Source organism: Phalangium opilio, unplaced genomic scaffold (assembly GCF_054372755.1).
Source record: "Phalangium opilio isolate 3A_F unplaced genomic scaffold, DU_Popi_V2 ptg000217l_1, whole genome shotgun sequence".
NCBI lineage: Eukaryota > Metazoa > Arthropoda > Arachnida > Opiliones > Phalangiidae > Phalangium > Phalangium opilio.
In genome coordinates this window covers 3,120,167-3,143,044 of record NW_028324218.1, presented here as the reverse complement: position 1 = coordinate 3,143,044, position 22,878 = coordinate 3,120,167, and the positions used below count along the sequence as shown (strand labels likewise).

The window sequence follows — 22,878 nt, the reverse complement described above, 5'->3', positions numbered from 1 at the left end:
TTTGTTTAACTTTTTTATATGAAAGGTTTTAAAACGGACGGACCAATTAAGGGCTGATTTAACATCATTAATTATAAACTATTCAAATTGTCTTAAAACCAGACGAAATATTTGACAGTTCCGTTAGGCCTTGGCTAACCTTCTTAATTGTTGGATTTCATTGTTTAAAATGTTTGCCGCCATTTTTATTATAACTTATGGTCAAGCCGTAAAGGTTTTAAACCGGGCCAAGGCTTATTTAACGTCATTAATTGTAAATAATTTAAAACAAGCCTAATTATTTTAAAATTGAACGAAATGGGCCTAATTGACAGTTTCCTAAGCCTTGGTTATTGGATTGTTTAAAATAAAATGTTTTGCACCATTTTTTACAATTCATGTTCCAGCCATAAAGGTTTTAAAATTGGCTAAGGCTTAAGTGTAAATAATTGAATTTAAGCCTAATTTTTGACGGTTTTGTTAAGCCTTAGACAAACAATTTTATAATTCACCATTTTCTGACCTTTCACGCAAATTTTTATTAACAATCATACGATATTTGGGTACGATTGTTATCATTCACGATTTTATTCTTAAAATTAACCATGCATTAAAAATTAATACGCTAAAATATAGGATATATAGCCCATTTTTAAAATTTCATTCCAAATTTTTTGTTTTTTAACCGGAATGCCAGATTTGTAATCTTCCAAATAAAAAAAAAATAACAAGGAAAACGGAAATATAATATCCAAGAAAGTTTTTTAGTCCTTGGTCGATTAAACATCGAGTTGTTAAGCCTTTTCTGATTAATTCTTAATTGCATTGTGAATTTGTGAGATACGCTTCTGATTATACCTAATAATTTTTTGAGGTTACGTACCATTATACAACGTATCTTTATAATTCAAGCTTGATTGATTTTGAAACGTTTTTTCCAAAAAGAATTAATCGATCTATTATATCATTCATATTTGTAAATGACCCCCCCCCCCCGGTGGGTTTTTTGACCAAGGCTTAAATTTTTAAACGTTACCTAGCTCGGTTTGCTTTAGTGTTATTATTAAATAACATTTAAAACGTAACTTTAGGTTTATCTAAATATGGAACTCGTACTTCATGGAATATAAAACGTGTTTAAATATTTAATTTAGCAAAATTCCGCACCAATTTACAGTTTTTCGATTCAAAACTATGAAAGAGTAGAATAGAATAGAACTGATTTATAGTTTCCCGCCAAAGTTGCAACTTAGGTAAAGGTTTGTAAAATAAAACGTGTTTAAAAATTTGTTGGTAACAAATTTATCAAAATTCCGCACCATTTTATAGTTTTTCGATTCAAAACTATGAAAGAATAGAATAGAATAGAACTGATTTACAATTTCCCGCCAAAGTTGCAACTTTAATATTTTTAAAAGATGGCAGCACTTTTTGTCACGCGCGCCGACTCGGTAGATGAAAAATAGGCTTAGCGTCGATATTCAAACATGTTTGATACTCGTGAGGTATCCGAATAACTCAAGATTGTCAAGAAAGACAGTTATCTCAAGTTTTTTAAAGGTTTCTTATCATTTATTGTATAATACATCGTAAATATTTATTATTATTGATTAGATTTAAGATATAATTGCAACTTTTAACAATTTTCTTAAGTAATAAGGCGTAATTTACTCAGACTATTGTAAAGCTTTCGCTAAGCCTAACGCTATTTTCCTGGTAAGTTAATCTTAATTTCCATTGTAATTATTGCTCATTAGGCCTAAAAATGGACGAGGATAATGAAAATTGTGAGATCATCGCTTCCAATTTGGATATATTCGGTCAAAATGACAACGAAATACTTCAAAACGATGACAGAAGTGAGAATTTCATCGGTATTGGTGAAGATCCGAATTTAGAGCAAAATTTCATTACGTCATCCGTTAAAAAGATAAGGAAACCTGATATTGATAATACGGAAGCTTGTTTTGATCCCAAGGTAAGTTAAACCTTTAATTATAATTATTATTTAACCTTAATTTATGAGTAATTAATTAGGGACCACCCGAAGCTCAATATTTATGCAAAGTAGTTCATAAATTAGTAACTGAGAACTATTCACCGTTCAAAAATAGCGATTTCCAGGATAGGGAATCGATTCTAAATGCTCTTAACTCTGTATTGTTATCAATCAGTCGAGATGAGTAAGTTTTATCACGTATTTTTGTTGCTATTGCTATCAAAAGTTGATTAGGCTTATCTCTAAGCCTTTGCGATGTGGGATGATTTAATTTTTCTTTTTTGAGGGTCTTATCTTTAATTTTAGTTTAATGTTAGTGTTTATTTACGTTTTAAAAGCAGTCTTTTGGAATGGATGGAGAATTCTAGTCATTTTATGGGATTTGCGGAGAATTTTTCCGATATTACTAATAATAAAACTACGAATTATCGAACTACAAGTTCACCTAAAGAGAGTTTGGATTCGTCTTTAGGGGTTTTGAGTGATTTGTCGTCGTTTAGTAGTAACGAAGCGGTCAAATGTGAAAGGTCAGGGGCCTACGAGTAAGTGTTATTTTGATTTTAATCGTTTTATTTGAAATTTTTGGTGTTTTTTTTGGGAAAATTCAAATTTGACGGGTTTTTTGGGTTTTTTTATGGTAGTTTGAATGATACAAAACCAACGTACGATTATTTGAGCGAAATTGAGGATTTGCAACATAAGATTAAGGGTTTAAATGAAGAGAAAGCTCATTTAACGCGACAAATGGCCCAAACTGAGGAAATAAACACTAATTTGTTCTATGAGAATCAAGATTTGGAACGAAAACAACAAAAGTAAGTAAATTATTCCATTTTCCATATTTTTATTAATTTTGATATTTTTTGTACAAAATAATTCCCAGTTAATGCTATTAAAGTTAATTTTAATTCTGTAGAAAAATAATTCCCAATTAAGGCAATTAAAGTTAATTTTAATTAAGTACAAAAATTATTTCCAATTAAGGAAATTAAAGTTAATCTTAATTAAGTTGAAATTAAGGAAATTAAAGTTAATCTTAATTAAGTTGAAATTAAGGAAATTAAAGTTAATCTTAATTAAGTTGAAATTAAGGAAATTAAAGTTAATCTTAATTAAGTTGAAATTAAGGAAATTAAAGTTAATCTTAATTAAGTTGAAATTAAGGAAATTAAAGTTAATCTTAATTAAGTCGAAATTGAGGCAATTAAAGTTAATATTATGTATAAAAAACCTTAATTAACGACTTAATTTTAATCAAAGTTTATTTTAATTGGTACAAAAATAACTACCATTAAAATGATGTTAATTTTAATTAAGTACAAAATAATTAAAATCGACTTGATTTCAATTTTAATTAAGTACAAAATAATTCCAATCGACTTATCGTTAATTTTAATTAGTTCAAAATAATTAAGGTTAAATAAATTGATTACAATTAATGTTTTATTTAATCATCATTACAGTTTACAAGGAATATTAGAGAAAATGCGTGAAGCCGAGAAAGAATACGCCAGATTAAAATTAACATTATCGAATTACGAAGACACTAATCATAATTTGCAAGAAAAGTTAACGGCTCAACATCGAGAGAGATTATCATTGGAAGCCCGGATTAGAGACCTTAATGACGAGATCACGCTGGTTAATCAGGAGTTAGACGGAGTCAGGACGCAAGTGGACGAATTGAACTTGGCTCTTAATGAAACAAGAGGTCAATTAAATTACATGAAAGACGCTAATGACCTTTTAAGTCACGAATTGGAAGAGAAATCCCTGGCTTTGAATGAAAAGGAACGATTATTGGCTCAGTTGTCAATGTCAAATGAGGTATGTAATATCCTTTAATTATTTATTTTAATTTGTTTTAATTTTTTTAATTTAATTACGTACTAATTTAGCTTTAATTAATTTTTTTAATCAGTATTTAAAAGCTCAAAAAACTGATTTGGAGGTTCAACTTTGTCGAGCTGAAGAAGAAATCGCAACGTAAGTTGATTTTTTTAAGCCTATGCGTAGTTTTTAGGGTTAAATGTTAAGCCTTTGCGTAGTTTTTAGGGTTAATAGTTAAGCCTATGCCTAGTGTTTAGGGTTAAGACTTCGGAGTTAATCCTATGCCTAGTTTTTAAGGGTTAAGGCTTCGGAGTTAATTCTATGCCTAGTTTTTAGGGTTAAGGCTTCGGAGTTAATCCTATGCCTAGTTTTTAGGGTTAAGGCTTCGGAGTTAATCCTATGCCTAGTTTTTAGGGTTAAGGCTTCGGAGTTAATCCTATGCCTAGTTTTTAGGGTTAAGGCTTCGGAGTTGATCCTATGCCTAGTTTTTAGGGCTAGGATTTAAGCCTATGCCTAGTTTTTAGGGTTAAGACTTAAGAGTTAATCCAATGCAGGGTTTTTAGGGTTAGGGTTAAGTGTTAAGCCTTTGCTTGAAGTTCAACGACCTCGATTGTCCCAAGTACTTTTTAGCGCTAAGCCTTTGTTTAAAATTTCGTTTTAATGTCGTTCATAGCGTTTAGGCTTATGGGGGGGGTGACAACTCTTCCTATATTTTACACCAATTTTTAGGCCTAAATATTGAAAACTTTGGCCTACAGGACAGCTTCCTTTTCCAGTATTAAGCCTTGGTTAAAAAGACTATAAACGAACATTGGCATACAGTTTTAAGCCTAACTTTCATTATTTAGCCTACAAAACGCGACGCATCGAGCTCAAATCATTCCCGAGAACGAAATAGAGAATCCGACCTTCAGTTGTTCGTGCAATAACGATTCCACTTCGCCCAGTACCATCTCCGTCACCTCTGAATTAAAGTCACCAGTTAGGCACCTGTTTGACGACCACGATGTCACTTCCACCTCCGATGACGTCACCAAGGCCATAATGCCATTGTCACCCATTAGAAAACAAAATTGCGTCGCTGCTAGCACACCTTCCAGAGTTGAACCACCTGTTCTAGTCAAGATACCCTCGTTGTGCGCCGAAATGAGGGATATGGTGAGTTTTAATTAATTTTGGGGTTTTTAATTAATTTGTTGTTAATTAATGTTTTGGGGTTTTAGCTACGTTCTACTGGAGAGCCATTACCGTCGCCATTTTGCGGGAAACATATTTTACCCGCAGCTCTCTATCGTGAACGCAGTCTCGATAGTTTTGACGAGACTGATATGCCAAAATCAAAAATAAGGAAGTTAGAGTAAGTTAATATTGTTAATTTAATTTTATCCAAGGCTTAAAGTGTGTGCCAAGGCTTAGGTTAATGTTATATTATGCCTTAAAAGAACGGCTGCTTTTTTCTTATTATAATTTAATAAAAGGACTTAAGCCTTGGCACAAGCATTTGTTTTATTTTTGTTAATTAAATTTGGTTTTGTTTTAATTTTAATTTAATTCACATTATTCTAAGGCTTAAAGATTGTGCCAAGGCTTAGGTTAAGGTTAAAGGAAAAGGTCAGGTAAATGACTGGCCTTTTTTTCTAATTATAAAAGGATTTAAGCCTTGGCACATGGCTTTTGTTTAATTTTTGTTAATTAAATTTGGTTTTAGTTTTAATTTTAATTTAATTCACTTTATTCCAAGGCTTAAAGAGTGTGCCAAGGCTTAGGTTAAGGTTAAAGGAAAAGGTCAGGTAAATGAACGACCTTTTTTTCTAAATATAAAGGAACTTAAGCCTTGGCACACGCATTTGTTTAATTTGTTTGTTAATTAAATTTGGTTTTGTTTTAATTTTAATTTTAATTTAATTCGCTTTATTCTAAGGCTTAAAGAGTGTGCCAAGGCTTAGGTTAAGGTTAAAGGAAAAGGTCAGGTAAATGAACGGCCTTTTTTTTCTAAATAAAAAAGGACTTAAGCCTTGGCACACGTTTTTGTTTAATTCTTGTTAATTAAATTTGGTTTAGTTTTAATTTTAATTTTAATTTTAATTTAATTCACTTTATTCTAAGGCTTAAAGAGTGTGCCAAGGCTTAGGTTAAGGTTAAAGGAAAAGGTCAGGTAAATGAACGGCCTTTTTTTTCTAATTATAAAATGGACTTAAGCCTTGGCACACGTTTTTGTTTAATTTTTGTTAATTAAATTTGGTTTTGTTTTAGTTTTAATTTAATTTTTATTTTAATTTTTTATTTTTAGGTTGGATTCGAGTGAAATTGAAGTTTCCTTTGATGACATAGTTACCAAAGGTGTCAAGTTCGATTTTAATTTGCCAAAATGCAATTGCTCTTCTTCAGCTGGGAATGTGATATTACAAGATAATTTTATTTCGGTAAGTTTAATCAATTTAATTGTTAAGTAATTTAATTTAATTTAAATTAATTTAATTGAAGTTGTAATATTTGAATTACTAACGATTTTAATGTAATTAATTAATTAATAATTATTTCGTATTTTTTGTTCTTTTGTGTTTTTTAAGATGGCAAAGTCTTTAAGTTCGCAAGATTTTCTCAATCTTTTGCAAAGAATTTTGCAGGATCTCACGTCGTTTTTAACGTAAGTTAATTTTTATTTTATTTAATTTATTTAATTAACTTTAATTTATATCGCGTCTGAATACTTAACGAAAAAAGAAATAGTCCCCGCACGTCATATTCCCTTGTTTAAAATTCGCGCCAAAATATTTCAAAAAGTAGTTTGGTAGTAGTACCATAGATGGCGTTAGTATCTAATATTTCCCCGCCAAATTCAAAATCCCAATCATTTGGTTAATGGCGTTTTAAATTCGCCAAGGCTTAGGGATATAACGGAAATTAGTACTTTCTTGAACGTCAGATTCAATTGTTTAAAATTCGCGCCAAAATATTTCGAAACGTAGTTTGGTAGTAGTACCATAGATGGCGCTAGTATCTAATATTTCCCCGCTAATTTCAAAATCCCAATCATTTGGTTAATGCCGTTTTAAATTGGCCAAGGCTTAGGGATATAACGGAAACTAGTACTTTCTTGATTGAATCGTTGATTAAATTTAATAGATTTAAACTTAAAATCGAACATAATTTACCGCTAATATTTAACTAATTAGTAATTAATTCGTTCCCCACTTTGGTTTAAGTTGGCCAAGGCTTAGTTAACTAATTTTTAATTTTTTTTTTATATATAAGGAGGGGTTTAGATATTTTCTTTCGTCATTCCTAAGGGTAGGAATGCATACAGTTAACCGGAATTATTGTGCACCTTGTTTACCCCCTCCTAGATAGTATGTTCTTAAGCCTATCCCACACAATTCATAGAAATTAACATGGGGGTGTATATTAAGGCGCGCACAATGATTCCAATTATCTGTATGTATTCCTGCCAAGGGTTAGCTTAGTTTATTTGGGGGTTGTATTTTAATAAGTACACACAAGTAGGGGGGATTACCTTCTGTGCGAAAATCGTTAATATTTGCTATGCAAACATACTTTCAAAGTCAACAAAACGACCCCTCCCCCCCGCCCCTCAGTAGAAAATATATCTTGGTCGTTTGGGTTCTCTATGGTTCCGTTCGTGGTGTGGTGTGGTTTGGTCCCTTATGGGAGATGTTAAGCCTTTGCAAAATCGTCCAACCCCATGCTGATCGCCGGATTCGCCAACCCCCCCTACACCCTGTAGGGTATTTTAAATTTAATCTATTTTTATTACGGTATGAAGTTTTCAACCAGAGGGGGTGAGATATGGAGGCATATTTCAAAGAATTTCGTTTTCAGTTAGCTTTGATGTATTTTATGTTGTATTGATTTATTTTTGGAGAGTGCGTTTTTTTGTATAAGGGCTTTTTATGGATTATTACTTCCGTCGTCTGCTTAGGTTATTTTTTTCCTCCGTACTTCCGTCGTCTGCTTAGGTTATTTTTTTCCTCCGTACTTCCGTCGTCTGCTTAGGTTATTTTTTCCTCCGTACTTCCGTCGTCTGCTTAGGTTTTTTCCCCTCTGTACTTCCGTCGTCTGCTTAGGTTTCCCCCCCTCTGTACTTCCGTCGTCTGCTTAGGTTTTTTCTCTCTAGGTACTTACGTCGCCTGCTTAGTTTTTTCACTCGAGGTACTTCCGTCGTCTGCTTAGGTTATTTTCCCTCCCTGTGGTACTTCCGTCGTCTGCTTAAGTTTTTTCCACCTGTCCTGAATCCTAATACGTCCGTCTGCTTAGGTTTCTTCCCCCTCGGCACTTCCGTCGTCTGCTTAAATATATTCCCAGCGATACTTTCGTCTACTTAATTATATCCCCCCGCGGTACTTCCGTCGTCTGCTTAGTTATGTTTCTTCCCCTGCTACGTCCGTTGTCTGCTTAGTTAAATTCCCCGCGGTACTTCCGTCGTCTGCTTAGGTTTTCTCTCTTCAACAACATACAACTTTCTGTAAAGTGTTACACTTATAAGCTGTTATATATTACACCAGTCCAGGACTTATTTTTCGAAATTCTTTAATTGCTCGGGAAAATTCCAAGTAATTGCCACTTACCTTAATTAGTCCAAAAAATTTTGGAAACCGGCATTCCGAATGCCCAGAAACCAACCGAGTTAATCAGCAGCTAGTTTAAAACTATAGCCGTTTTATTTAGGAAAAAAAACCTATTTTACGAATGACCCCTTCTGCTCTTGAAGTTGTATTTCCTCGCAACATACCAGGAATACATACAGCTACTAGGAATCTTTGTGCCCCCCCAAATATCTCCCATGTTATTATTTTCTACGAGGGCTTGAGAACTATCTCATAATTCTAACCAAATTCTTCACTTGGCGAAAGTGAATGTTCTTGATAACACACGAACGGTTGGCCCTCTGGTAGCGGTTTCTGAATTTTCCCCTGCAAAACGTGAGAGGCTCGCGGTGGTAGACGGCCGAACTAGATTCAAGCACCGGCGTCCGTGTTCCGCGGCTTTAGGTTGAGGGGAACGGGGGTAGGAAATGTTTTTGGAACTCGACCAATTTTTTTCTCTCTAGTGTAGGCGCGATGGAAGCGCCATAAAATCCTCAAATTTGTTCACTAGTGCTAGGACCTATACTAGAGCTCTTTACTTCTAGTCCCTTATCCTACTTCTGGTTGAATGAAAAATGGCTGGCTACGCAATGATAATTCCTAGTAGCTGTATGTATTCCTGACCATACGCGCACTGTTTCATCCTAGTCTCGGCGCATCATCCTCCGCAGATCCACTCCGCATCCTTTTCCTAGATTCCCGCTGCCTCTTACAATCCCCCCCTTTCTCTCTCTACTCTTTCTCTCCGATGAGAGCGACGAAAACTCCTAGCTCTTCTCTCCGCTTTTAACCCTCGTCTTCAGTTATTGCGCGAAGAGAGCGTTTCTAGCTGCCGCTTTGCGTTTTTTGAAACCTTTAAATCGCTCCGCAACCAGCAGCAGTGTTACTAGCGTCTCTGTTCTCTGTTTAGTAGTGGCGGCTATTTTTCTATACCTGACCAATTACTTCCTTAAGTTTAGTTCCGTTTCCTTTAAAAAATAACGGAAATTAAACCCCACCGATTCTTCCGATGCAAAGTTTTGATTGGTGATTTTTCCCATCAGAGGAAGTCGCGTTGCGTTGCGTTGCGTGTGCAGTGGTGTGATAATGTGACGAAATCTTATTGATTAGATAGTTTTAACGCGGTTTAAGCCGTATGTGTGGATATTATATTTAGATGTTGTTTATCTATTGTTTATTAAAGGTGTTAAGCGTTGTTTATTAGTGTTATATTATAACTAAAAAACATGAATTTTAATATCTAGGTTTATATGGGTTTTAGTGTGTTGGGTATTGTATTTTGTTACTGTTCCGAGCTCCAGTATGTGTTTATATGGTGGTTGAATTTAGGTTGAGTTTTCTATGGTTTTTCTATGGGGGAAAGGCTTAGCTTGGGGTTGTTTTTATGTTCGTTAGTTATTTAGATAGTTAGTTTGTTAGTTAGTGGAAACCGTACGGAATTTTAAATACGATTTAAAATAATATAAAATAAGATATGAATAAAAATCCATGAAGTAGTTGTTATTTTTATGAACAGGTTTTAAATGGCGTACGTTTTTCTAGGGGTTGATTTGGGTTTAATTTAATTACGTTAATTTAAATGATTAATTTGAGGATGTTCGTTAGTTAGTTAGTGGGTAGCAGTACGAAATTTTTAATATGATTTAAAATAATATAAAGAAGGTATAAATAAAATCTATGAAGAAGGCCTAATAGTTCTTTTTATAAAAAGGTTTTTAATTGCCGTACGTTTTTCTAGGGGGTTGATTTGGGTTTGGTTTAATTAAGAAGTTAATTTTGATGTGTATTTTGAGGATATATGATTTATTTATTATTTTGTTATTTTTTGATTAAAACTATAAAATGTGACACTAAAACATAAATAGAGAATAAATCTATAAATTGTTTTAGAAGGGGATCAAAATATCCCTTAGAAAAACCGGTTTTTTTAATTTTAAAGAATTCAATGCCAATATGCGAACGCTGATGGTTTTCCAGTTTAATTTAAATTAAATATATTTAAGACATAATTTGAGTTAAATCGAATACCCTAATCGAGACATCAATTTACAATCCTTCAAAATGTGACCTATAACCCCGCCTTCAAATCCTACACTACTCTATTGACCCTTGAGAGTAGTTAGGTTTCGCAATAAATATATCAACGTAGTTGGTCAGTTTCAAAATGGGTAGTTGTGTTTCATTATGTTCCAAACACAATCGTATCAAGAATCAAACCGTCAGGTAATTTAATATTAAAATCATTGATCTATAGTAACCTTTGACCTCCCACCCCCTTTTGGCGACCCCGTTTTTGATTGTGAGTGTATTAATTAATCATTGTGGATTTAATTTAGGGCGTTTTAATAGAGGTTAAAGGTTATCTCACGTACTGTACCTTTCATGGTCTGTTAGTTTTCAACTTTCAGCTTTCGGTTTCAATATTAAATTGAGGGCGTTTTAGATACATTTGAATTTCATTATTTATTGTTAACAGAAGTGTGTTATTAATAATAGAAGTAAAAGAATGTAGTAGTGACTTTCTATGGGTGCATATTGCGCCATGGGAAGGTTAGGGTTTGGCTTGAGATACGTAAATGATTAGGGTTGTACATTGAGATGCATGGATGGTAAGTTCTATGGGAAATCAATCAATCTTGAAATCTCGAGTCCTAAGATGTTATTATATACATCTATACTTCTATGACCGCACCGATTTGTTTGACCCCCCATAAGGGATGCATGTACTGACCACCCCCTAACACAAGTTAAAGTTATGAACATTAATTACAGGAGTGTTTTAATGATGACGCCTTAAACCATGCAACAATGAAAGATGGGGGTCATCCTTAAGACACTGTTTCCAATCAATGTTCATAACTTTAACTTGTGTTAGGGGGTGTACAGTACATGTCCCTTATGGGGGGTCAAACCAGATCGGTGTGGTCATAAAAGTATAGATGTTAAATACATTTTCGGACTCCAAATTGATTGATTGATTTATTTCCCATTGAACTTACCATCCCTGGATGCATCCCATTGCATGATTGTACTTCGATCCTTGGAAATTCAGATCTGATATTGATAACTTCAATGTTTATCTATTTCATTGAAATATTTGGAGTTATTTCTGTTCAACTGAGCGTGACTATATTTTATAATAATAATAATAATTGTTTATTTGACAGCAGTATTAACGCCGATACAACCGCAAGTGAAAATCAACCACAAACCGAACAGAGCACTTGTATTATAAACGAGCCTCCACCCGCTACTGCTAATGTTAATACGCAGGTTAGTTTCCCCTTATCAAAATCTTTCAATTTATTTATTTATTTATTTATTTATTTATTTGTTTAAATACCTGGGATTAATTAGTTTCATACTTCGAATGATTAACAATTTTCCGTTGGTTTTTATTAACATTACGTAATTATGTAATTATTTTTGGGTTGTTTACGTTTATAGGGAGGTGTAGACGAATCTGTAAAAGAACAAATAAATGTTCTTCGAACACAAATCGCCAAAACACAAGCAATATTGTCATATCTGGTAAGAACAGAAAACATTTTTAAATTTTTATTTATTTATTTATTTTGGAGGAGGGGAGGGCATGAATGCACACAGCTACTAGGAATCATTGTGTCCCCATTATATATTCCATGTTATTCATTTATTTTGGGAAGGGGAGGGTACGAATACATACATCTACTTGGAATTATTTTTTCCCCAAATATATATGCCATGTTAATTTCTATAGTTTATAAAATTCGTCATATATAATGATTAGTCTAGATACCTCCTCCATTGGACAAAATCCGCCCTAAATTTATTTATTTATTTAAGTATACATATTCGCTAAGCCTTTTATGCGTAGGCTTCTATGCAAATAGAAATAAAATTACGAATTAAAAAACATGTATCAAGTATGCAAAAAAAGGGGGGGAGTTGAGTGAAAATTAAATTGCTGTACACTATGATTCCTAGTAGATGTATATGTATTCCTGTTGTATTAAATATTGACGATTTTTGTTGTAAAGTACCTTTTTATACCGAATTTTTCTTGTTACGTTTTACGACAGTCAAGAGGTCAAAAACTGCCGGCTGGTATCGCCTCTCTAAATTCTTTTATAATCGAAAAAGACAGCAAGCATCGAGACAAAAGTAAGTTTTTGTTAAATCCACCTTTTTTTCTTCTTCTGTCTCTCTTGTTCTGGATGGAAAATGTCATCAGCGTTTGTCACTGAAATCGTTGATTTATTCTGTCTTTTATCTGGTTTTTCAGGCGACTTTAGTGGCAGCTTTAACCGTTTAAGTGGTGATTTGTTGACTAGAAGTGAAATTGGTCATAAAAAAGGATTGTGGGCAAGAGAACATGTCAGGTTAGTCACGTTTTAAGTAATATCTCGCGTACCGTTTGTGGTAAATGGTTGTTATGGTCATAGTTGAGTTCGACTCGAAAATACCTTTAATTTAAGTACTTACACGAGGTACTTTGTGATTGGGGTCATAAAAATTCATAACGGTCATAATTTTTAATTTTAATCAGAACCATATCTTGTGACCATTCATTTTAAAGCGTTTTTCATGATAAATTTAGCGGTGAACTTAGTTTTACAATATACTTACCTATGTGGGGGTAATAGGTCATAAAGGTCATAATGTTTAATTTTAACCCGAACGCTATCTTGTGAGCATTCATATGAAAGCGTATTTCATTTTAAAGTTAGTGGTGGACTTAGTTTTACAATATTTTTATTTTATTTTGGGGTCATAATGTTTAATTTCGACCCAAAAACTTTATCTTATGACCTCTTATTTGGTTCTTTGCGCAGAAACCCCAGTTACTCTCCAAGTCAAAAATCAACTCCTTTACATCGTTCGCGCTGGTTAACTAAATCGTGTCCGAACTTACCCAGTTATTGGACGGTCATAAATCGGTCGACTCAAACTGAAAACTCTCAAATGGCTAGCGAATCGACTTTTCCGCGAACTCCCACCAGTGATTTGGTGGTGCCTAAAACGCCGACAACGCCCCCTAAAATCTCACCCAATGAGAAATCGGAAACTGTTGACGAAGTTGACAGTCCGCCCACCAATCGCGAGGATATTTTATCAATTACGGTGTCGCCTTTGGCTCTCAGGAATCGTAGTTTGAGTTACGTCACAGCCATCAAGAAAGGCAATTGGGATGACCCCCAATCGAATCTTTTAAGCGCGCAAGATGTAGTTATTGTGCATGATAAGACGCCTGAATTCACCTCATCCACTTCCGAAGATGACAACAAAAAGTAAGTTGAATTTTTCCTTTGTTTTTTGGGGGAATTTGTTGTAGACGGGTTTTATTTTCTTTTGTTTTGTTTTTGGGGGAATTTGTTGTAGACGGGTTTTATTTAATTTTGTTTTTGGGGTATTTTGTTGTAGACGGGTTTTATTTAATTTGGTTTTTGGGGTATTTTGTTGTAGACGGGCTTTATTTAATTTTGTTTTTGGGGGATTTTGTTGTAGACGGAATTTATTTAATTTTGTTTTTGGGGGATTTTGTTGTAGACTGATTTTATTTAATTTTGTTTTGGGGGATTTTGTTGTGGACGGAATTTATTTAATTTTGTTTTTGGGGGATTTTGTTGTAGACTGATTTTATTTAATTTTGTTTTTGGGGTATTTTGTTGTAGACGGGTTTTATTTTGTTTTGTTTTTGGGGGATTTTGTTGTAAACGGGTTTTTCTGTGGGTTTTTGGGGGGATTTTGTTGTAGACGGGTTTTTCTGTGGGTTTTTGGAGGGATTTTGTTGTAGACGGGTTTTTCTGTGGTTTTTTTGGAGGAATTTCGTTATAGACGGGTTTTATTGTGTTTTTTGGAGGAATTTTGTTGTAGACGGGTTTTATATTGTTTTGGGGGATTATTTTGAAGGGATCATTGGTTGCTGTTACGGTCTTACTTTTACTAACACTAACAATAGTCCGCTTATATTTTTCTAACCTTATCTCATTTGCTTATTGTTGCTAAAGGCCTAACACAGCACCGACAATCCCTTTCAAAAACAATTTTAAAATACAATAAACAAACCTTCCTCGTCCCGACCCGTTCTAAAAACGGAACCTAATTAGCATACCTTCCATAAACCCACATCATCCAGCATTTAGCAATTTAAACCAAATAAACCAACCGATCATAAACCAAAACCAATCCCAGCCCTCATCTTTCCATCGATATGTTTACCTTTTAAAGCATCACCCCAAAATAGAACGCAGTACACCTTCAATCCATCCCTATTAGCGAAAACATAATTTGAAAACCTTATAAAAACCTCTACCACCTGGAATACATACAGCTACTAGGAATCATTGCGTCCCCAAATATCAGCCCGTCCATAGGTTAAAGGAAACCGGTGTACTAAATATTTGTGAAATCGGTTGAAACCCGCGGACTTTGTTGCATAGAGAAGATGTTTTTGCATTTCTGGGCGCCATTTCTTAATATGGCGGCGGATTGGAAAAATCTTTCTTAGTACGCGCCTACTACTTATGAGTAACGTTCCTGCAAATTTTCAGCCTTCTAGGGCAAGCGGTTTGGGCTGGGCGTTGATTATCAGTCAGTCTGTCGGCCAGTCAGGACTTTGATTTATATAGATATAGATGATTAGTCTAGCTAGCTCCTCCCACAAAGCCCGCCTAGATACGTCAAGTGAAAATGGATACCTACGCAATAATTCCAATTAGCCGTTATGCATTCTTCAACCACAAATACAAATCTAATTCCGTCGCAACCCAAAGTATCATTGGTGGCAGTGACTCATACGGGTCCTTACGGAAACTGTCCGTCTTACCGGAAGAAACCGTACCAGTACCAAATACTCAGGACTTACGTTACAAATTTGTCCATCATAAAAACTGTTCCGCTCGCCGTCTAAGCCGAAGTTTCGACGAGACTGCAACCGGAAATGATACTACCAACCCGGAAGTCTTGGGTTTAACCAAAACTAAGAGCGTCTTAACCTCTTCTTCGACCTCGAATACAACCGGAAGTGCGCGAGATTTGAACCGGAACTATATCAATTCCTTATCATTACCCTTGGTTAGTTTCGCGGACCCCAGACTAAGTCGTTCCGTCGAGGCTACGTTTACAAAGTTGCATCTAAACCGCGTGCAAGTCGCGACCTCTAAACCCTTAGCGGCCAGTTCGGGTCCGTTTGAAAGTCAAAGATCACGACCTCCGCCTTACCGGCATCCTCCACCGGCTAGTTCCAAGTCGGCCGAGTCCCTAACTACCCTTTTAAGTACCTCAACAATTACTAAGAAGAAGATGCTTCAAGATAGGTTCGCCATGTCACAGGAAATGGTACACGAGGTTGCCGTTTGCAATCGTGGTGTTGGTGGTACTACTGGGTCCAATAAGAATTTGGTTAGGTTGGAGAAACAGAGTTCGTTGCCGTCTTCGTTTTGTTACGGTCCAAGTGGTGGTGGTGTTGGTACAACTTATAGGGATAGGTCTAATGGTGAACAGTATATTATAAGGACTGTTACTTCCGGTGGTACCGGTGGTGATAGTAAGAAGTCAACGAATGCCGGAAGTAGAGCTATTTTAATACCCAGGTCTGGGTTGAGCCGGGCTAATCATAGGTTTGTTTGTGTGTGGAATATTTCACTATAAGGATTGCCATGGTACATCAGGTTTTAAGGGCGTTTTGAAATTTCTTCAGGGAATTTTGTATTGGTTTCCCAAAATCGATTTCCCAAAGAACATCGCCCTTAATTTATGACAGACTTATCAAAATCACGGGTACAAGTTCATGGTATTATAAATTTTTAGCTGCGCAACGTTCTGAGTTGTTATCAGGGAAAATTATTTTTCTAAGGTCAGGGAAACCCTGAAAATCTCAGGGAATTTTGAAGTGAGAAAAAGCTCAATCTGTGGCAACCCTTAAAACATTAATTTTAAATTATACTTCATTCAATTTTATTTTTAATTTTAATTTAATTTAAATTTAAACGCACTTCTTCCAAAGCATGATGAGTGTTCTTTCTACAAACCTGGAAAATTCCAGGAAATTTATTTAATTTTGTTTTATTAAAAATTCGGGGGAAATTTGTGAATATTAAAAGAACTTCAAATCGGTCCTTATGAGAAAAAAACATAAGAAATTTAAGAAAAAATTATATTTTTTTTTAAATTTATTTATTAAAGGGAGAGTTAAACATCAGAAATCAAGTTTAAAATTATAATCAAATTATAACAGCTTAAGTTACCGTTTCAACCTCCCTTTAAAAGCTGTTAACTTGAGGGGGGTTTACATTTGGCCTGGATTTATACACCCCCCCTTAACTACGCGTTTTCTCTCTCTTAAGTTGTGGGAGTGGTTACGTATTACGCCACTGGGTGGCGCGATTGCGCAGTAAGATTATTACGTATAAACCACCACCACGTGGTGGTGATCAGTCTAAGATTGCACCATTATTAATATATATATATGCATAGTAAGGTTGATTTGATTTAACTTAGTTTAAATAATTTCTCGCTCTACGTTTAAGTTGAAACCTTAGTTCAATAAAACAAGTTTAATTTCAACCTAACTCTATACTGCAACCGAAACTAAATACACCTGTTTATGAATTACATGTAACTTTATACTGAAGTATAGCTTAGACCACGATTTCGTCTTTGATACACAGTTAAGTTGAAACTACGGTATATATTTAACCGCTGAAGTCAACTTAACTTTACACTGTTATTTATACCTTATAAACCAGACAGCCTCGATGCTTGGATTCGTTATTAATTTAGCTTATAAATTATAAAGGGAGGGTGGCAGTAAAAATATTTGGGGGGGGGGCAAAAGAAGGAGAAATTTTTCAAAACCTGTAGTTTTGGTGGGTTATATTATATTTGTTAGAAACACGAGAAATATCTTTCTTAAGTGTAGTTGTTGTTTTCGGTTTTCATAAAAATCGTCACTCCAAAATTTTCCGGGGTATTGAAGAATTAATATGGTTATTGTCTTGTCGCCGTTGTTGTAGACTATAACCCAAGTTTTGTTGTTTGTGCTCAATTATTTTGTGCGTTTATTATTGGATAATTTCACCCTACTGGTTTTTTTGCCTGAATTTTCTTGAGTGGTTTGAAAATTATTAATTTATTTTTTTTAATTTGTTTTAAATTTATATTTATTTTAATTAAATATTAATTGGAATTTAATTAATTTTTTCAGTCGAAAAGATGGATTGTCTTCGTCAATAGAGGATGAAATTGATGCTCATTTAAATGTAAGTTAATTTGTTTTAATTATTTTTATTATTTTAATATTGTTTTATTGAGTTTAATTTTAATTTTTGTGGGTATTGTTTGTTTAAACTGACGTTGCGAGTTAGTAAGGTAGGGTTTTAAGGTTTTAATTTTAAGTTAATTTTTAAATTTTTTTGTAAAATTTAAAGCCCACGACGTATTTTAAAATAAGGTATGACGCAATATTAGTTAGTTTTATTAAGTTTAATTTTAATTTAATTTTTTGGGTATTGGTTTTTTTAAACTGACGTTGCGAGGTAGTAAGGTTGGGTTTTAAGGTTAAGTTAATTTTTAAATTGTTTTGTAAAATTTAAAGCCCAAAAGTATTTTAAAATAAGGTATGACGCAATATTAGTTATTTTTATGTCTAGACTAATTTAAAATTAAACGTTGTTTAATATTGACTTACATTATTATCATCTATCATTGTCAACAAAGACCCCACCTACGGACAAAATTCATAAAGGTGCTGGCAACACCTTAATTGCTCTAAAATAAATACCCTATTAGAAGCAGGTTAATTAATTTCAAAGAAGTATATTGCCGTAGTGCAGTCATGTTATTTAAAAATTATTTTAAAAGAAAAATTAAAATATTTTGTGATAGTAATTCAATTTTATGGGTTTTCCTAAATGTTCAGAAATGAACAATTGTAGTTATATGGTTTTATTTTTGGTAGGGGGGGGGGGTATTTTTTGTGGGTTATTTTTCTAAGGAGGAAAGTTGTATTAAGAATTGTTTAATTTAGTTTTGCCAAATGTATGACCCCGATATTTCATTCGGGACCTGTTTATCGTTATGGTGGTTTTTAGAATAGATATTTTTTTCCCCAATTTGTTTTTCTTTTCTGTCTATAAGATTATATATATGTTTTCTAAATTATATATATTCAAGATTTATTGTGTGTTATTCCGTTTTACGGTTAAAAGGGTAATTTTTATATTTTAATGATGTGGGTTGATTGAATTTTCGCCAGTGATTTTGACACGTAGTTGTTGTGAGTTTTGCGACTTGCGAGGATCGTGGTTTTTTGGCACTGGTTTCGTGGTTAGTTTTTGTAGTGGTTGGATTTGTCGATTTATATTTATTATTTTAATGGCGGACGTTTATAGATGTAGTAGAGTCAGGTGTCTAGTCTTGTGCAGTTGTTTACGAGTTTTGGGGACGTTCTTTTCATACGCTTTGTTTTGGTGTATTTATACGTTCTAGGCCTTTATTGATACTTTAGGGCTCTATTTATACTTTAAACCTCTTTATTTATATCCATATAGACTTAAAAACTCTTAATTTATCTCTATTTATACTTTAGACCTCTTTATTTACCTACATTTATACTTTTAATCCCCTTATATTTATCTCCATTTATACTTTTATATCCCCTTATATTTATCTCCATTTATACTTTTAATCCCATTTATACTTTTGAATCCCCTTATATTTATCTCCATTTATACTTTTAATCCCCATTTATACTTTTAAATCCCCTTTTAATCCCCTTGTATTTATCTCCATTTATACTTTAGACCTCTTTAGTTACCTCCATTTATACTTTAGATCTCTTTAGTTACCTCCATTTATACTTTAGATCTCTTTAGTTACCTCCATTTATACTTTAGACCTCTTTAGTTACCTCCATTTATACTTTAGACCCTCTTTAGTTACCTCCATTTATACTTTAGACCTCTTTAGTTACCTCCATTTATACTTTAGACCTCTTTAGTTACCTCCATTTATACTTTAGACCTCTTTAGTTACCTCCATTTATACTTTAGACCCTCTTTAGTTACCTCCATTTATACTTTAGACCCTCTTTAGTTACCTCCATTTATACTTTAGACCCTCTTTAGTTACCTCCATTTATACTTTAGACCCTCTTTAGTTACCTCCATTTATACTTTAGACCCTCTTTAGTTACCTCCATTTATACTTTAGACCCTCTTTAGTTACCTCCATTTATACTTTAGACCTTCTTTAGTTACCTCCATTTATACTTTAGACCCTCTTTAGTTACCTCCATTTATACTTAAGAACCCTTTATTCATCTCCGTTTACACTTTTAATCCCCTTATATTTATCCCTCGATCTCGTGTTTAATTATGCAAATCCAAAGAAAAAAAAACCAAATTTGAAATTGTTGTGAAAGTCATTAATTTTAGTCAAAATTTAAACCCCTTGGGAAAGCGACGGACGTGTTTAAAAACGAGTTAAAAATGACAAATTATTATTTCTCGCAAATTCCTTGAAATACTGGGGGATTGGTTCTCTATAGTAAACATTAATACATTTAACGATCATATAAGAAAGAAATAAAAAACACCGATTAACTTTGTCAAAGTAATTACTGAATAATTTTTAACAACTAGCATTAATTAAAAAAGAAATAGTTTCGGGCCTTGGGCATTTATAAATATTATAAATTAGTCATAGATTGGACCTCGCTTTGATATGTTACGAGAGAGAGAAAACGTTTTAAACTAGGTCATCGTATAATCTGTAGGTCAATTAACCTATTAAATTAAGTTTTATGGCTTTTTACAGACTCTACTATATTACTATATCTTATGTAGTGATTCTGATCAAATTGGATTGGATTTATTAACGTGGGGAAATTTTATTATAGTTTGGGCCTTGGATGGTTTAAGTTTTTTTTAACTTCGATTTTTGGGTTTGGTTGTTATATTAACTAATTTTATTTTTTATAATATTTTTGGGCTTAAAAATGTGAAATATGTTATTTTTATCAATATTTTGGGCTTAAAAATGTGAAATATGTTATTTTTATCAATATTTTGGGCTTAAAAATATGAAATATGTTATTTTTATCAATATTTTGGGCTTAAAAATATAAATTATATTATTTTCATCAATATTTCGGGCTTAAAAATATAAAATACATTATTTTAATCATTAATTTTGGGCTTAAAATATAAAATACATTATTTTAATCAATATTTTTGGGCTTAAAAATATAAAATACATCATTTACATCAATAAATTTTGGGCTTAAAAATATAAAATACATTATTTTCATCAATATTTTGGGCTTAAAAATATAAAATACCTTATTTTAATCAATAATTTTGGGCTTAAAAATATAAAATACCTTATTTTCATCAATATTTTGGGCTTAAAAATATAAAATATATTATTTTAATCATATTTCGGGCATAAAAATATAAAATGCAAGATTTAAGTGTAATTTAATCATGGTAAGATTTGTAACAAATTTTATCTTTCAATAATTTTTTTCTTTTATTATTTTAGGAAAATCGAATCACCCCAAAATCAGTTGACCCTGATTTAGAATGTGAAGCAGCCCAATTAACCGATATTTCCAACAACCTGTCAGAAAAAGCCAAAAAACGGCGTCGCAGTTTCTCAGGTAATTACATTTAAATTATAATTATCTTCTTACAAATTGAACACCACGTTACGTTCATTAATCATTAATTTAAAAATAAATTTTTTAAAAATAAAAAAAAATCGGAAATACGCAACGCCTATTTCTAAACATTAGTTAGCTAACCCAGTTAACCTACCATTGAATAAAAGATTAAGTATCCTTTTTTACTATTTAAAATTTTAAATGGCTTGCCTTAAACTAGATTTAGACTTAAATTCCAATTCCAATTATCTTCGAATCACGATTAAGTTTAAGTTTAAATTTAACTTTAAATGAAAATAAAGGCAAAGTATCACGAAAAGTAATAAGATTTTTTTTATTTTATTTAATTTTGGTCCGATTTTGACTTAGTTTGTCTTATTTTGAAGGTAATTTTAAGTATATTTTTACTATTTAAATGGCTTGCCTTAAACTAGATTTAGACTTAAATTCTAATTCCAATTATCTTCGAATCACGATTAAGTTTAAATTTAACTTTAAAAAAAAAAAGAAATAAAAAGGGAAAGTATCATGAAAGAAATTATTATTTTTTAAATTTAATTTTGGTCCGATTTTGACTTAGTTTGTATTATTTTGAAACAAATTTTATGCTCTATACTAAACGGGGGTCGTCCATAAAACACTCCCTTTAATGTTCATAACTTTAACTTGTGTTAGCATCCCACTGCATCATGTACTTCGGAAAACTATAATAACCCTTTATTTTCAACATAAACTATTAAGTATTTTATGATACTATTCCTTTAACAATTTTTATAAAATTATTTCGACCCCAATAACCTATAAAATTTTTCTTTTAAATATTATTATATATTTTTTTAATTTTAATGTTTTGTATTTTGTAGAGCATAATTCCAGTTATAGCGGCACCATTGACTTGGAAGAACACGAAGCCGATTTATCAAGGACCGGTCAAATGGTAAGTAACTAAGCTTTAATCATTTTAATTTCCCAGACCTACTTAATATTTTCATCACGAATTTGAACCATAAAAGAAAAATTTAAGGATAAAAAGTTCTTAACGCCCTTTGAAAAGTTTTCTAAAAAACGTTTCCTAGAAATTTAGTAATAGTTTTAAAACTATGAGGATTCATACCTTTTACACCAAGGAGGCCTGACCATGGCCTGGCTTTTAACTACACCAGGGAGTTTCGCCTCCTTGTGTAAATGGTATGAACCCTCCTAGTCTGAAAACTATTACTACTATATTTCTAGGAAAATTAATTTTTTTAAATACGCGCTGTTAGGTTATATGTGATGACGTAATGCGGTGGAAGGTCTGTGATTGGCTGGCTATCTTAAACCTAAAGCGTTGTCTGCTTCACTTACTGCTTTATTTCAAGGAAAATTATTTTCTTACTTGTCAATCGTCTATTTAACATTTTATAAGATACGCGCTGTTAGGTTTTATGTGATGACGTAATGCGGTGAGAGGTCTGTGGTTGGCTAGCTACCTTAAACCTAAAGCGTCGTCTGCTTCACTTATATGACAAAACGCGTAGATACTTAGTATATGACATCTAGTAACGGATCAATTATTTAATTTCCAGCAAGGTCCATTCCTACCACCAACAAGCCAAGGCTTAAATGACTCCCCACCTTTACCGATGAATAAAATAACAACGGAAATGCCCGCTTCGTTATCACCGCCATCTCTCGATGTCTCCGTCGTCAAATTCCCTAAGGCGTCGGCTGCTTTCACCGCCAGGGTCGCCTTAAGCGTAAGTTAATGAACTTTAATTTCTTTTTTTAGGGCTTTAAGTTACTTATAGACGTTTGAAATTATCGTATATTTTTGAAAA

The 22,878-nt window shown here is 33.0% G+C and overlaps 1 protein-coding gene across 8 annotated transcripts in view; it reads left to right on the top strand.

Annotated features, from left to right (window-relative positions):
- The window catches only part of LOC149615670 (uncharacterized), a 72,658-nt gene that overhangs the window by 7,238 nt on the left and 42,542 nt on the right, over window positions 1-22,878 (top strand). For 6 of the 8 annotated variants that reach the window (XM_089856260.1, XM_089856261.1, XM_089856262.1 and 3 more), the window contains exons 2-21: window positions 1,737-1,957; window positions 2,017-2,162; window positions 2,317-2,520; window positions 2,620-2,793; window positions 3,442-3,805; window positions 3,900-3,964; window positions 4,657-4,966; window positions 5,032-5,165; window positions 6,099-6,231; window positions 6,379-6,455; window positions 11,580-11,685; window positions 11,860-11,943; window positions 12,474-12,555; window positions 12,677-12,773; window positions 13,227-13,682; window positions 15,168-16,013; window positions 17,600-17,654; window positions 20,938-21,055; window positions 21,922-21,995; window positions 22,627-22,797. In XM_089856260.1, coding sequence (XP_089712386.1) covers window positions 1,745-1,957; window positions 2,017-2,162; window positions 2,317-2,520; window positions 2,620-2,793; window positions 3,442-3,805; window positions 3,900-3,964; window positions 4,657-4,966; window positions 5,032-5,165; window positions 6,099-6,231; window positions 6,379-6,455; window positions 11,580-11,685; window positions 11,860-11,943; window positions 12,474-12,555; window positions 12,677-12,773; window positions 13,227-13,682; window positions 15,168-16,013; window positions 17,600-17,654; window positions 20,938-21,055; window positions 21,922-21,995; window positions 22,627-22,797 — 3,909 coding nt within the window. In that variant the 5' untranslated portion in view covers window positions 1,737-1,744. The remainder of the gene's footprint in view (window positions 1-1,736; window positions 1,958-2,016; window positions 2,163-2,316; window positions 2,521-2,619; window positions 2,794-3,441; window positions 3,806-3,899; window positions 3,965-4,656; window positions 4,967-5,031; window positions 5,166-6,098; window positions 6,232-6,378; window positions 6,456-11,579; window positions 11,686-11,859; window positions 11,944-12,473; window positions 12,556-12,676; window positions 12,774-13,226; window positions 13,683-15,167; window positions 16,014-17,599; window positions 17,655-20,937; window positions 21,056-21,921; window positions 21,996-22,626; window positions 22,798-22,878) is intronic. The other 2 variants (XM_089856259.1, XM_089856264.1) reach the window with 2 other exon arrangements.